We start from the raw sequence: 16,114 nt of genomic DNA on the forward strand, positions 1-16,114 counted from the left end.
AATATATATATATATATATTGTTTTTGTGTTCTTTTTTCTTGCACGCGTGCTCTTCAGCCTTGCATTCACGCCTCAAGAACAAAATAATAGAACCAGGACAAGATGTTCTTTGCTGCTGTGGCTGAGCGTCTTTCAGAACTGTGATGTCGGCTGGGTCATGGACAGTCTGTCTCATTATAGGCCTGTCACTGGTTAATTAAAGAGATAGAAGAAGGGAAGATTTATAGGGAAATGAATGAAAAGCACTGGTACATTTACAACAGGACACYGTTGTTTGTCAGTTTCACATTTGGGGGTGCAGACGGACACGGTTTCTGATTTTAAAATCATGCTCTCAAAAGGCTTTTGTAGTTGTTCCTTTTGTCCGATTAAAACCTAGTCCATATTAATTGGGGAGAGGTAAAAAAAAAAAGAAGAAGAACACAGTGAAACAGGTTATTTGTGCAGTCAAATGAGACAGCACAGCTGTGCTCTACTTGACAAGCAAAGAGTTCATGCCTTGTTTCCTCTGGCTGGAAACCAGCTCCCAGCCTTCTCCGTGGCCATTAGAGGCTGTCTGTCTGTCTCCAGCAGGTTTGCTGTGTCTGCTCAAACCCATATACATGCTGCAGACAGCTTATTAAGCAAGTCAGCAATTTTCCTCATTCACCCTGTGTGTCAATAACTGTGAGCATATTTTTCTCCTTTCCCCTTCACAAATCTTTCCCTCTCTCTCTCTCTTGACCTTTTTTCTTATCTTTTTTTGTCATTAGATCCAGTAATTGGCCCCTTCTGCAGCCTGAAAGTTGTCTCCCACCGCATCCTGCCCATAGTGCTCATTTTGTGTCCCGAGGTCTGTTGTTGTGGGTTTAAGTGACACCTTTTCTGTGGGAGTTTCAAGCCACATGTAGCTGTAGCATTGCCTACCCGACCCAGCCCCTGAACGATGGACTAACAAGACGACACATGAGGGATTGGAACCGGGCCTGGCAGGGTATTTTTAGCTGTGGGCACTTGAGGTGATGTGGTCTGAAACGTACAAGGAAATCGAAGTTCGAGAAAGCCTAAGACCACGCAAAAATAGAGTATTTAGTGCAGTATTTAGAGTACTTGACTGGGAAACCTCCCTACGAAGGTGTCGAGGAGACATCCTTATTAGATGCCTGAACCTCAACTGGATCCTCTTGATGTGGAGAAGTGACTCTAATCCTTGTCTATAGGATAACCGAACTTCTCACCCTTTCTCCAAGATAATTCTAGTTGCCCTGCAGAGAAAACTTTATTGGACCACCTGTGTCCACAGTTTTACTCTTTTGGTCACTGCCCAAAGTTATAGATGAGGTCAAGAGCATGGAGTGATTGGTAAACAGAGAAGCTCAGCTCCCTCTACACCACTTCGGATCGGCACAACATCTGCAATACTGAAGAAGCTGCACAGTTTCATATGTTGATCTCATAATAAATTCTCTTTCACCCTTTTCATAACTATGAATTAAGAAAAATGACGTTTTGCCTAAATTTGCTAAAGTGATTAAGTGTTTCAATAACGCACTTAATGATTTGTGAGAGAATTAAGCCAGAAATAAATGGAGAGGGGTGGAGAATACAGGAAAAAGTTGCAAACACAGAAAGATTGGTCCAGATGTGTTTTCTATTAAGGAAATAATAAATATGATTTTGCTCTGACATCTACAATGATGTTGATCAATCCATGGCAGGGGTCTGCAGCCTGCGGCTCTGGGGCCGCATGCAGCTCTTTGGTCCCTCTGCAGTGGCTCTTAGAAGATTGGCCAAAAATAATGAAACCATTTTTTTATTTGTTTCTTATACCCACAACAGAAATTATTTGTACACAAATATGTGATAAATACTACTAATACAAGAAGTAAAACATGCTGATTAGCTCAGGCTGGCCTGTTGTTTACTTAAATAATCCAACTTCTTTCAATGATCTTTTTCTCAAATCCATCAGAATTACCTTTAAAGAATTTGAAGACTAGATAATAACAAGAATTATAAAAAACATGCCTGAATAGTTCAGTTGTACTCGTTTTTTTGAAATTTGGTATAAACTATACATGGTATTTTCTTGTTTACAGGAATTTAGACTTTTCATTTGTCCTGATGGGTAAAAATAATAATAAATAATAAAATTCACAATATATTTTTTAGCTTTATAATGTCACCTCCACTGGCTATAAAGATTCCTAAAAAAGGCCTCGAAAAGACCCACGGACCACCAGTTGATAACCACAGTTGTAGCTTGTTTTGTGGCTCCAGACATATTTTTTTAGTGCGTTGACTAGCAGAAATGGCTCTTTTGATCGTAAAGGTTGCAGACCCCTGATCCATGGCAAACACACTCAATACGCACACTTCAATAATTAAAATATATTAAAAAAAGATTGATAAAGTTTGTAATGCATATTTTTGTTTAGACTCAAAGAATGGACATTGGCCTGCAGATTTATTATTTATTGTTTTGTTGTTGGTTGAAAACCCCACGAATGACCTTAAATGTAATGTTTGTCTCAGAGTTGCTGAAGTGGTAATTACCCTGGTGATGTCACTCTGACAGCCTGTCAGCAGAGCAAATCTTGTGTCATTGTTCCCACTGGTTCCAGTCAGTCACGCTTTTGCAGTCGCAGCCTTTTTAGACGTCAGGATACGACCTAACTACACGGGTGGAAAAAAAAGAAGGAAAAAAAAGAACAATCACATTTCACTGAGGACTGTCAACAAAGACATGGAAGATCAGTGTTTGTTTCAGTTATGGATGAATATATTCAGGGTTTTGAACATTGTAGAGATGTAGCATGAAATGTTTGAAAGTAAACTTTCAAGTGGTACTGGCAGGGGCAGAGCCAGGGGGTGGCCAGGGGTGGTCATGGCCACCATAGACAAATCTTTGGCCACCCCATTGGCCACCCAGCTGTACACACCCCTTCCACAGTGAAACGACCTTTAGGGGTGTAATAATCCTCCTGAACAGATGGTGGCAGTGTTTAACAGTTTGAAACATTGCCAGCTCTATCACTGAAGAAGAGTAATGACAAAAAAGTGTTGTTTTTTTAAATATACAGAACATATTTCTATATAATCTGACTTATGATGTCAACTTCTGGACAAATGTTGTCTGGTGACAAATGTTTTTTTATTTTATTTTATTTTGTCATTTTATGTTCTGAAGGCTGCATGATGCTCTGTGTTTGGTTATAGTTAGGCCTATCACTAAATCAGAAAAMGTGAAACAACCCTCTATATTCACTGTTGGTGGTTATCAGTATTGCACCTGTTCATTTCGTAAAATTATTAATATGTATTAGTTTCAAACATGCAGTTCAGGGTCGTCGTTATTTAGCACTATGTTAAAAATAAATCATTAAACAATATAAAAGTAAAAAGCACCCCCTAAAGTCATTGGATATGATAAATTATGTCACATTGATTAACCATATCTCAGCCATAGCAGTGAGTTTAAAAACAGGATGGATGGAACTACATTTATGAATAATTTGTCGCTGAAATAATTATTAAATCAAGTGTTTATTTATGTAAGTAAACGTATGTTTAAAAACTTGGTAGAATACACCAGAATGCAGGAAATGGCATCTATATTGTTCAAAATTTTCAACACTCTGTCCCACCATTTTTTAAATGGTTCTGATGCCCATGTTTATAAGGTAGTAACTGCCTGTATAAAGACATAAGGAAATGACCAAAACACAAAGATCTGCAGAAGATTTCAAGTAAAAAAATGATGTCATTTTCCTGGCCACCCCTGTGTGAGTATTGGTCCCAGTCTGGCCACCCCTGTGTGAGTATTGGTCCCAGTCTGGCCACCCCTGAGAAAAATGTCTGGCTCCGCCACTGGTTACTAGAGCCACAAATAGTTGTGAATGGTCATGAAATTAGAAGAGCTGTTATTGTGTTAGCAGTGGTGGTGATTGGTTGTAGTTGTGTTGTCTTTGTGGTACAGTAGAGATACTTTTATTGTTATAGCAAATGAAGACTTCTAAGTCCTATGTTGTTGATGGAACAAGAGTGTTCTGAAATTGATTAACCCTTTTATTGTTTTCATAACCTCTCAACCTTTTTTCCCCTTCCTATTATCTACGAGTTCCTCTTCTTCAATGTACTTGTCTCTCCCCAGTTTCCCTGAAAAGTCTGTRTCTGTTCTGTTGGCTCTCCTGTTTCAGTTCATTACCCAACCTCCTCTCACAATGATCCACGCGTCCTGCCAGAGCCTGTGGCCAGTCTGAGAGCCAGCCACTGCAGTCCAGTATTTTACTTGCTGGACAATGGTAAGATGAGGGTTAACTTAAAGATCTAAGCCTTTTTGCTTGTGGTCTTTCTTTTATGATGAGAGGGAGACGTAGGATGATTAGTTTTAGGATTTCTTTTGTCAATGTTGCACATTGCATGCTTGCTGTGCTTCCACACTGTTAGCAACATGATCAGCAAGATACTGTACGTCTACGTTTTCCAGACATTTCTACATAATTTAACAAGGTTAGTTTGAAAAAGCATCGTTCTGAGCGATTTTGTAAACTGCAGTATTGCAGTTTTGGTAGTAAAAGTGACAAATAGGCTGTGGGAGTAACTGAAAAACAAATTCAACAAAATGTAAACTGTATTTTTTTCAACTACAGATGCGGAAAGACAAATCAAACCTTTTCAAACCAGCACTGGTCACAATGGAAAGACCTGTGAACCAGCTTGCTTTCAGTGTAAACAAGCACCGTGTTGCTAGGAGGAGAGCGTGTGTGGCTGCCCTTTTTTTTCAGTGTGCTAAATGCTTTGTGCAGGTGACTGCTGGGTGGTGCATTGTGTCACTGCTCCAGGTGCAGAGATGTTTGTTGTGTGTGCCCGAGCTGGGCTTTGACCTTGGGTTCCCTCATTTTCCTCTCGCGCCCTGACGCAGGTGGGCTTAGTAAGAGGAAGGAGTTGTATTCCAGTCGGATACTTCTCCTCACTCATCAGTGCCTCGAGTGCTTCATTCTGTGTGACATTAATCATTGTGCCTCCTCTGGAATCACTCATCTCTGCCACTAAAAGGCAACATGCTCCTCTCCTAGAGCTGCAGCACTCGGGGTCTTTTTTTTCTGTGTCAATAAGCCCGCATACTTATCTTGTTGTCCCCTTGGCTAACATCCATCATGGCCTTGTCTTGTCTCTAACTAACTGCATGGAGCCCACTATGTGGTCAATTGTAGTGCTGACTATAAATAGAGCTTGCTTTGTGTGGTCACAGTGCTTCAGTGTTTATCTGTGTTTTAGTCCTTTATTAGGCCTATGTGTGAAAGTCGACACTTTAATATCTTGCCACAAAATTTGTTGAAAATATGTTTCCTAATGAAGCTCCACAAGCAATCAACAACTGTTGATTAAATCTTTTATTTTTCACTCTCTCTTTGATAATGTTTCATAAGATGGAATGCTATGTAAAAGCCAGGAAAGATGGATACAATATAAAAAATGCTGCAGTTATGTAGAAAACAGATTTTTCATTAAGCAACCAGGATAAGTGTCTTTTCAAAGCTTCATCGTTGTCAGACCGTCTGAAAAGATAAACTATCTGTCTCCTATGGACCAGTGTTAAAAAAAATGAAAGAGAGAGAGAGCTTTGTAGAGATGCACATCTCGAAGCACATTTAAATATTTGTTTTCGCCTCAGGCAAATATTTTATCTTTGCAGAAAGCAGGCACCAGCGGGGTCATAAAAATAAGTTAAAAGAAGCCATCCACTGCTGAGCAACAAGTAGAAAATACTGCTTCCTGCATGACGAACACTTCAGAGCAAACTGTTGTGTGATAAACTGCTGAAATCACAGGAGGCTAATTTATTTAGCATGGTATTACCGGTACCACTTTACAATAAGGCTCCACTTATAGATAGCTTTTAAAGAGTTTATAGATAGGTTATTAATTCATCTGTAAACACTTTATAAATTATTAATAAGTGTTTATATACATTGAGACTAAACTGTCCGGTTTCTTTCTAAATACTGAGCCAAATTTGTTTGGGTATTAAACATTTCAGACTAGTTTATACCCTTGTAAGTAAAATAATGATTAGGAAACGCATATTTTAACATATTGTACTGTATTACTGCATTATAAATATCTGCAAATATTAAAGGGACCCTTATTGTAAAGTGTAAAACTGTACACTATTTTGGATGGGGTGGGATTATTTGGTGTGTTAACATAATGTTTTTTTTCTTTTTTTTGATACATCAACATTGTTGACAGTAGTTACATGTTTGAACAATAATTTCAAATATTGATAATCAACACAAAGTTTTAAAAATGGTGATTTTTCAGATTAAATACTAACTTTTTGCATTTATAAATGTTTATTTGTCATTAATAAATAGTGTATTGTATTACACGGTAGGTCTCCCTTTGACAGTTGTGAATATTTATAATGCAGTAATACAGTACAATAGTGATATATTAAAATGTGTTTCTTATTGTTATTGTGCATACAGTGTACTAACTTAGCCTGAAATGTTTAATAAGCACCTTTAGATGTAATATGTACATGAACAAATTTGTCTCATTATTTGGTAAGAAACTGGACCGTTTTGTCTCTTTCTCGTCCTTAATTATTGCATTATAAACATTTAATAATGATTTATAAAATGTTTACAGATGAATTAATAACCTATTTAYAAACTCTTTATAAGCCATCTATAAGGGGAGCCTTATTGTAAAGTGGTACCATGTTATCTATATAACAATTTAATGTTGTCCAGTAGTTTAATTCAGATTGGCAATTTACAACTCTTTTTTTATTTACGTCTAAATAAAACCAGCATATGCATTTTCTTGGAAAATATTTATTCAGTCCACTTGCTATTTGTCAAATTTGCACAAAATAGGCCAAGCTGATTGGGTGAAATATTATAAAATAAAGCCTTTGACCGCTATTCCATTAAGCAGGGGGCCGCAGTAGCTCGGTGGTCAACGGTGCAGTCTCATAATCCTGAAAATCAGTCTCAACTGTTTATTCTGATTAAAACTCATTTATGAAATGTTTGTTCACCTAAGGAGTTATTACACAGAGGAACCATCTGTGTGCTGCAGGTTTATTATGAGAGCATTTTTTCCCCGTCATTGTTTCACTAACAGAACATGTATTATATGGTTGCAGCAGCATCTGGTCACCGAGGTTTATTATGAGAAACACACAGAGCTTATCTGTTATCTTGTTAGCAAAGCCTTCCCAAAGCCCAGTAATTGCTCCAAGAAAAAAAAAGATGGCCGGAAATAAATTGATTTAAATTACTTTAGCCAATCATAACATCAGACCACCCCACTTCCACTTTTGTGATTTTTCCATGTGCTTAAAATGACCTAAGAGCTGCCAACATCATCTGTTGTAGCCAAGCTTGCTTTTCCTGTTTGGGGTCTCATGGGGGCTTGGGATAATCCCAGCTGACACTGGTTGAGAAGTTACACCTTCAAGGCTAGGTTAGTCTAAGAGCCAAAATTGATGCATTTTTACCGTATTTATTCAAGTATAATAATGTAACATTTAATCCATAAAATCATCCATAAAGTTGGGGGGTAGTACTATACTCGGATAAATATTTTTACTTATGTATTTTAACTGAAATATCGGCTTCATTCACAAAATGACTGAGTCCGAAAATGAGACTGCGTCGTAAAAAGCAGTTGAAGCGAACATACTTCCGTTCTTCAGAGCGAGATAATAACAGATCCAGGCAGGCGACATGATGTGGAAAAAAGGGGGGGCAGTCCTGCATAACGAACAAATAACATTAACATGTGACCGAGCAGCTACTGGAACAACAACAAACACATGTTCGTCTGTAATGGCTGCCGTCTACTGGTGTTCTGAAAAAGTTTGTAGACCTGAAAAAAGTTTCCCCACACCACCAGAGGGGGYGCTCGCGCATAGGAAGTAATCTGCTTTTCCCCCACAAGAWGGTCCAAATCTCATGTGAAGTCTCTGACWTTTGTGTTGGTGCCTCCTGGTGGACTATGTGTAAAATGCCAGAATTCATATGATGCTGCTACAGCCGATATATATTTGTTGTCAAAATACCTTTTAGTACATATGTTGTTAAAATAAAATGAACAGTCCAATGATCATTTTACTGATATGTATRAAGACTGCAAAGGCTGAAAAATCTTGAAGTCTGTATGAAATTGGAGGTAGATTGAGGATTAAATTTTTTATGCTTTTTAAGCTCAAAAAAGTGAGGGTCGTATTATACATGATCGTATTATACACAAATAAATACGGTATGTTTTCATTCAATTCAGAACCAATATTATTACACTATGCATTTGTGGACTGTGAAAGGAAACCAAAATCATCAAACCTTCACACATAATGGTCTCAAACGACCAGCAGGACCATGACCCTTCTTGCTGAGTGCCAACCATATTAAGGCATTATTGCARTGTGTTTTGCCAAAATAAAAGCGGGTAAGTAAGTTCAGAATATTTTTATAATTCCCACTAACAAACCTCCCCTGATTTATTCTTTTCTTTACTGGTGCTTGACAGCAGAAGGATCGAAACCTGAGTCTTGAATCRTTGTTGATTCAGTTGTTGACCTGTTTTTTTTTCTTCCAAGTTCGAAATGGTCTTTAAAAGAATAAAATTTTAAAGAACGCTATATCATAGTCATGTCATTTTTGTTGTGGTCATGAAATTTATTAGGCGTCATTTAAATACCATCTTGTCTCCTCCACATGTCAAGTTTAATCATTCAGATCAAAAGAAAAAAATATATATTATAACTTTTTTTTAGAAGGAAGATATAATCGTAGTACMTCAAGTTCATCACTTGCAGTTCTCCACTTACTGAAAAAAAATGCTTGCAAAATGTTTTATTGAGCTATTTTGGTTGTCTCAGTGTCTGACTGTGATTGTTGTATTGGCACCTTGTGGTGTCACCCCGTTTATTTGTGCCTCCATGTCAGACATCCCAGGCCTCTGAAAACAGATTTTCAATAGACATTAGAGCAGARCAAGGATCCACTCAGCAAATTCCTCAGCATTTTACACCTTTTGGTAAGGCAAAATGTTAGAAACGCCCTCACACTTAAGACTTCCATCCATGACAGATAATTTTGTTTTTTTTATTAGGAAAATCTGTAAAATTCATTAAATAACAGTTATAGCTGCTCTAAGTGACTGTCTTATCTTAGTACTGGCTTTTAGAGGAAGGAATAGCTGAAAACACTGGCCTGGGACAGCAACGGAGCATGCATTTTGAAATGAAATGTGCCTGCTTTGTGCAAATGCACCAATCTGCATGCTCTGGTTTGATGTTCATTTATGTGATTTATTTTTTTTAAGTGATTTTAACTATGATTTTCATTTTTATTTTTCATTATTTCATATAAGTTTTAACAAGTTTAAATTCCTTTATTTTCTTTATTTTATTTTATTTGCTTTATTTAAGGGGAATAACTGGTTCTTTGTTTCCTATTCTTTTGTTTCAGTAAAGGGACCCGGCAGAAAGTTAAGTCTGCCCACAGATCTTAAGACTGATCTTGGTACGGTAGGCGAAAGCCAGCAGTTTTTATTAGATTTTCTTTTAAGTAATTTATTTTCTGCTTTTGTCACAGTTTCTGAGCATTTATGTTCTTTTTTTTTTCAATTTCTATCACTCTCTTTCCTGTTCAACCAGCCCATAATGGCACGGAGTGTCCGYCTGTTTTCCTCTTTAATATATTTTAGTTTGATTTGAACCTACTGTGTTTGTTTTCTTCTTCTACATTTTGCAAGTGTTTTAAAAGGTGATTTGTAATTCATGTYCATATTTAAATTTAAAGCTTTCTATTGCTTTATCATGGTCAGACCATCTTCTGATTTTGCGTAATCTTTCTTCCATTGACAGYCTTGCTCCACAGCAAAGGATCACTCACTGCCTCGCTCATTGTAACTGGACCATTTCTATCTCAAACAGTCCTTCCATTTTGACTGGACCATCTGCATTATAGATACTAAAGCGCCCATCCTGCATGTATATCTCTAACTGCTGCACATCGTGTTCTCAGGTTTCCCTTTGCTATCCTTCTGCAGTGTCACATGTGCTGCCCGCTCTGAAAACGTCTACTTATATTAACAAAAAAATGTGCCTGTGCTGACTTATTTCTGTAACCATGCTGATGTATGAAGTTTTTATTTTTTTATAGCAGGTACGAAAACACTCATTTTCAGCAGTGGTAAGAGGGATAACTTCATATGGAGTTAAATCAGTGACAGCTTGCATTGCTATTGAAAAAAGAGATTTGGCATTGAAAAAAGAAACACTGAAAAATAAAACATTGTCATTGAAAAACAACATTGAAAAAAGAAACACTGAAAAATAAAACATTGAAAAATAAAACATTGAAAAATAAAACATTGTCATTGAAAAACAACATTGAAAAATGAAACACTGAAAAAAAAACATTGAAAAGATTTTGGCATTTTAAAATTAAATCTTTTCAATGTTTCTTTTTTTCAATGTTTCATTTTTCAATGTCAAATCTCTATTTCAATATCAATGTAAGCTGTCACTGATTTAACTCCATAACTTTAGCCCTAACTGGAACATAGATGTACATATTTGTGGTAGTGTCTTTAATAAGGACGCATTAAATGCTAGTCCATAAATACTTTTTTGGACTTGTGTAGGTGTGTTTATTTCTATTGATATATAAATTCTTATAGAATTAGTGGTGTGTTCATCTGTGTGAACTGGGTTTGAGTGAGCTAGGTGGTGGGTTTATGTCTGTTTACACTGCTTCCCCTTTTGATAAATACCAGACCCTTCAGAACAAGGGGCAAATAAGTAATAAAGGCATAAAATAAGACAATATAAAATGTGATATATAGCATGTGGCTCTACATAAGCCTGGTGTTACATGTAGGGAAAAAAACTAATAAAAAATAAATAAATAAAAACAAACAAAACATGGACTTCCATGATCTGTCCTGTCATGCTTGGGTGAGTGTTGCATGCAGACTGGTTGGTATGCCAGAGGTTTTCATCTTCACTTTGAATCTGATTTTTATTTATTATTTTTGTTTTTTTGTGAACCAGCTGAATAGGAAATTAGTTTTAAAGAAAAGGACACAAAAGAACAGAACAGGACAGGGGACACTGTGTTATTATTTTACCAATTAGCCTAATGTTGTCTGTCCTCATCTTTCATAAATGTCTAGTTTCAAAGACATCAGAGAGGAAAAGGAAAAAAATAAAATAAAGCAATTCCATTAAACCTTAGTATCAACCACAAATCATTTTAACCTTGATTTTTCCTTCCACAAAGATGTCATTTTAAAAAGGACGTTTTTTATTTACTCATCTCTGAAGACCTGAGAAAACCAAAAGTACYAAACTGTGGGTATCATGAGGCTGTTAATTGTAGTCGTCTTGGCAGCTCATAGGCAGCCAAAAAAAAAAAAAAAAAAGGCAGAATCCACACAGTCCTGCGTTTTTGTTGTTGTTAATAAGGTTTGGTTCTAAACAAATTATACTACTTTCACACATTCAGTCCCAAAGCACTCCACATTAACTGAGGACAAAGCCTCCAACAAATGCAGTCCCTCCGGGAAGCTGAGCAAAGCCACTATTCCAGAGGGTAACAAGTGTTTTCATGTCAGCCCCATCTGCGACTCAGTAGCCCAAACAACTTAAGGAATTTGCATTAGAATATAAAGCAGATTTTGTAGTTTTTTTTTCTATTTGTTTATATTGTTTTGATCTTCAGTCTAAGCTTTATCAGTGGTCATGTAGCTTGTGGCTAAAAGAGAGAAAGAATTAAATAKCTTCTGCTAGAGATAGTTTTCCAGCAAGGATAAAAAAAAAAAAAGGCACAATGATGAAACAAGATTGCTTTGTTCATATCTCTTTCCTGGAACAGACTGGATGAAGCTGCACTCACGTTTTCACTCTGCATTTTCTTTTTTCCTTTCTTTGGCCACAGCATCTCTTCCTCCATGCACATACGTACTTCGAACCACTCTTCAGCCCTTTTGTCACGCACTCTCCCCCTGTCCCTCACACATCATTTTCCAACTTAACAATCCGACTTTTTGCAGTTCTAACGCTGCAACAATCTCCATCTTCATTGGTCATATAATGCAATTACCAAAGTTTACATGTCGTAAACAGTTGCATGGCCTCCCAACACACAGACGAATGTGTTTCAGTTATTGCATTAAAATGTATGATAAAATGATAAACCAAATTTTAAACTCCTTGTTTTGYTTTGGACTCGTGAAGATGGATGTTTCAGCTGTGGATAACAATATGGTTAAGAATTTAATCATTTCCCTCCTTCCTTTGTTTGCTAATGCTTTGCCGTTGTTACAGATCATGTCAATGGACATTGCACTAGCCCCACCTCCCAGCCCTGCTCGGCGGGGAAGCCTCGTGTTCCGATGGGTCCTGAGGGGCCACGGCTTACTCGCAGAGGCCCTGGCCGACCACCCTTCCGCAAGGCCCAGTCTGCTGCTTGCATGGAGATCTCTTTGCCTGTGTCCCACACTGAAGGTGTGTGCTTGTTTTCCCAACTCCCATCCCTAAACCCTTCATCCCATGTTCCTCCCTCCCAAAGAGTGCATGACACCCTCTCTCCCTGGGGTAAGTGGACTGAGGACTGATACATGGTTAACACAAGGCAAGCATGTGCTAATGCAAGTTAGCAACATTAATCCGCAATCACACTCTAGATCTCAGGAGTAGATCCTGTGCAGTAACAGAGTAATAGACAGAGAAATTTATGCATTTGTTATCAACATTTGTGAGGAGGTTCTTGTTGCAGCTCTTACCCCCAATTTACACTACATGTGGTTGTGCTCCGCTGCCCTGTGCAGTTCGCTGCCATTCGTTTCMACCCCAATTTACACAGCGTCCGCTCCACTCTGGTTTACTCCGGTGTGAAGCACAGTGGAGGCCCAAGAAGCGTGTGCAGAAAATGCGAGATCGTGCAATGTTCCTAAATAAGAACATTTGTTCTTAYGTTTCATTCTGTGGAAGATGGACTCCAACTTCTGATTTCAGAATAAAATTCATGTGTATTACTTGTGTATGCACATGTTGCAYGTTACATGTTGCCATCAAAAAGAAAAAAAATAATTAGGTCCTCTGGATGGGTTCTTCTTTAGTGAAACGTTTCATCTCTCGTCCAAGAAACATCTTCAGTCTGATGAGTTTCAGGTGAACTCAGCCTTCGGCCAGTCTCTTGGACGAGAGACGAAACGTTTCACTAAAGAAGAACCCGTYCAGAGGACCTACTTATTTTTTCTTTTTGATTTTTTTCTACCTGGTTYACTGAGATGCATCAGGACATGTTGCCATCTGTTTCCCAAACAGAATGATACATTTTGACWGCATTTGKGTATAAATATACCCACATATTTATTATTAWAGCTAGGATTTCGACTAAATTTGCCTGSCTTTGATGACWTATTTTGAAAAYAYGGAAGTTGTGCTCGTTCCTTTTCCTTTTCCTGTTGGTGCGGTGTGACCTTTGTAGAKTGACWCTGGAGCAGCTCGTTCGACAAAAATAGGACTGAATTTAAATTTGGCCAATCAGTGTCCCCTTGCCGCCACCATGCACCACCGTGCAGAGCCAGTGTAAATGTTCTCATAGATTACAATGGTTGCATATTTACTGTGAAGGTTGGACCAGAGCAAAGCAGAGTTGAGCGAAGCGGAACAGAACCGCATCCAGTTCATCCAGTTGGGGGTCATGGAGCAGTTTATTTAGCAGTGTTACTTTGGTGTGACCTCTGCAGCTTGCATTAGCATCATCTTCCAACAAACTCTCTGCTACTTTCAGATGCAAGAAACAGTTCTTGCATTGTGTGTCTTTAAACTTGTGTCAACCATGTCCCAGGTCCGAAGGTTGGTGCAATGTGAAGTTGTTTAAACATTTTATTTTTGTTCCTTTTTACCATGATATTATTCTTTTATCTTTTCTTTTTTTCAACATTAAATTAATCATTTTGTTCTCACATTTATTAACATTTCTAACATCACTGATGTGTTTGCAATGAACCTGTTTATGCTTTTTTTCTCATGAAATTATAGGTTGGACATATTCCATTCTGAAACATTTTTTCCCCTTGAGCATTTTGTTTTTTTTTATTAACATCTGAGTGAGTTTGTCATTTTTTTCTTTGAAAGTTAGAAACAGCAAGCTAGAGTTGATTTAGTGTGGCCACGCCCTCCCCTATTCTCCTAATCCACAAAACATAACACTTCTAGAAGCCATTCTTTATTGAATTTATGGCTCTTRATATTTTGTTTTTAGCATTTTTCATGCACAGTTTAATTTTTTTCCTCCATTGCAATGACCCTTGATCACGCCCTGGCCTTGACTTGTAAAACTAGTCCTGACAGAGGCTTTACATCTCCATGTTCAGTTTGGAAATGTGTGTTTGTGTACTTGTGCTTTCGTGTGGTCTAGAAAAGGAACATGTCTGTGTGTAAACATGTATTAATCAATAAGAAAAACTAAAAATTAGCTTGAGATTTTCTAGCTTTTTGTAAAAAAATTTGGTAAATGCCTCGTGTCCGATGCCATACTTTTCTTTCCATGCAAACTGAGACTTGCTTCTTGCATTTAGATATACAGTCTTTACATTTACTCGTACAACGCTGATGACAGCTAACATAAGTGCAAATAGCAGATAAAAGAATGTGCTGTCAAGGGAAGAATTAAATGACCCTCTGTGCTGTGCAATTTCAAGATATTGACATCAGAAATGACACAGAAAAATGGCCTCTGCTGTGATTGTACAACCTATTTAAATACAGAGGGTGTAGGAACTTTTCCACTTAGTCTGTCACTTCCAGGCAACAAGACGTGATGTAGGATTTCAATTTACTTTGAGAAAACAGCATTTTTAACTCAAACAAAACATGGGTTTTCCTGTTACCTGGACTTCTGACTTTCAAATTAAGCATTTTATGTTGTTTCTGACACATGGCTGATGTTCTGAAGGTGTGTTTGACAGATTGGTTATACATAAAACTGACTGAAGGCTGATTGACCCTGGAGGCAGAGAAGTGTGCCGCAGTGCTCTAATTTAAAGTGTAAATACAATTTGTTGCATAACTGTACACCAGCCAAGAAAAGGCTTTCAGGTGCATCAATAAAATTAGAATCATACAAAACTGGTTTACCAGAAACAATACTTTCACAGAGTATAGATACTTTGTATAATCTCTCTACTGAGACTTAATGTTGGAAGGTCCTGGCGTGGTAGGTCGCTCAGTCACGGTCCACTTAGGAACCTTTATTTGCGTTTATCTTGAGCTCTCTCAGATCCACAAAAACTCCCAGTCAAGTCACGGAAGGCAAATCTCTCYGCAGGAGACTCAGTATTGTGACAGTCCCTGAAATGTCACAGCGACTGTAGTCCTCCTGCACGAACATCAAACATAAAGTGACGGCAAATGTTGCCAATTGGGGGTAAAATCACATTCTTAAAGCCCCTGCTTTTAAAATCAGTGCTGTGCTTGTAGCTATATTTATAAAAAAAAATATTGTTTGGGCCTCCATTTGTTCTTACTTTTCGAAGATTTCAGGAGTTTTCACAGCCACGCTTGGTCAAAATAATAAACCTAAATAAAAGTCTAGTCTGCTTAGTGGAGTGAAGTGCTGTTTGTTAAGTCARAGCTGAGCCTTTTGCATCAATTCAGCAATTAAAGTCACGCTGCTTTCTTCATCAACCTCATTATACAACAGTGACCTGGAACCAAGAGGGAAGCACTTCTTCATTAGCAGGGGCTGAATGTTTTATTAAAGTCACTGCCTGGACTACTAGTGYACTATCAGCCAGAAACGATGCAGGCTGCAATTGAAAACATGTTTTCTTCACTGTTTATTTTAGGCTTTTACAGCTTATGAAATATTCATTACATGGTTGACAGACTTCCTGAAGATTTTAAGTTAAAGCATTGGAGCTATGTAGAAAAATGGCCATGTCACCTCGCTTTGCCTGACAAAATGGAAATGGCAATTACTACTGCACTCACAATACAAACAATATGCACAAATGTAAGCTCAAAAACCTGACAGTTACATCATATTACATGCACAATTCACCAGGTGGATAAGCTGCACCAGTCTCTTTATATATATA

At 37.7% G+C, this 16,114-nt stretch overlaps 1 protein-coding gene across 12 annotated transcripts in view; it reads left to right on the forward strand.

Annotated features, from left to right (window-relative positions):
* Positions 1–16,114, forward strand: part of stxbp5l (syntaxin binding protein 5L) — a gene marked incomplete at its 3' end in the record, with an annotated part of 161,945 nt that overhangs the window by 134,825 nt on the left and 11,006 nt on the right. For 4 of the 12 annotated variants that reach the window (XM_014016482.1, XM_014016484.1, XM_014016485.1 and 1 more), the window contains 1 exon segment: positions 12,333–12,512. In XM_014016482.1, the coding sequence (XP_013871936.1) occupies positions 12,333–12,512 (180 nt within the window). 12 annotated transcript variants of the gene reach the window in all.

This window comes from Austrofundulus limnaeus, unplaced genomic scaffold (assembly GCF_001266775.1).
Source record: "Austrofundulus limnaeus strain Quisiro unplaced genomic scaffold, Austrofundulus_limnaeus-1.0 Scaffold146, whole genome shotgun sequence".
Lineage (NCBI taxonomy): Eukaryota > Metazoa > Chordata > Actinopteri > Cyprinodontiformes > Rivulidae > Austrofundulus > Austrofundulus limnaeus.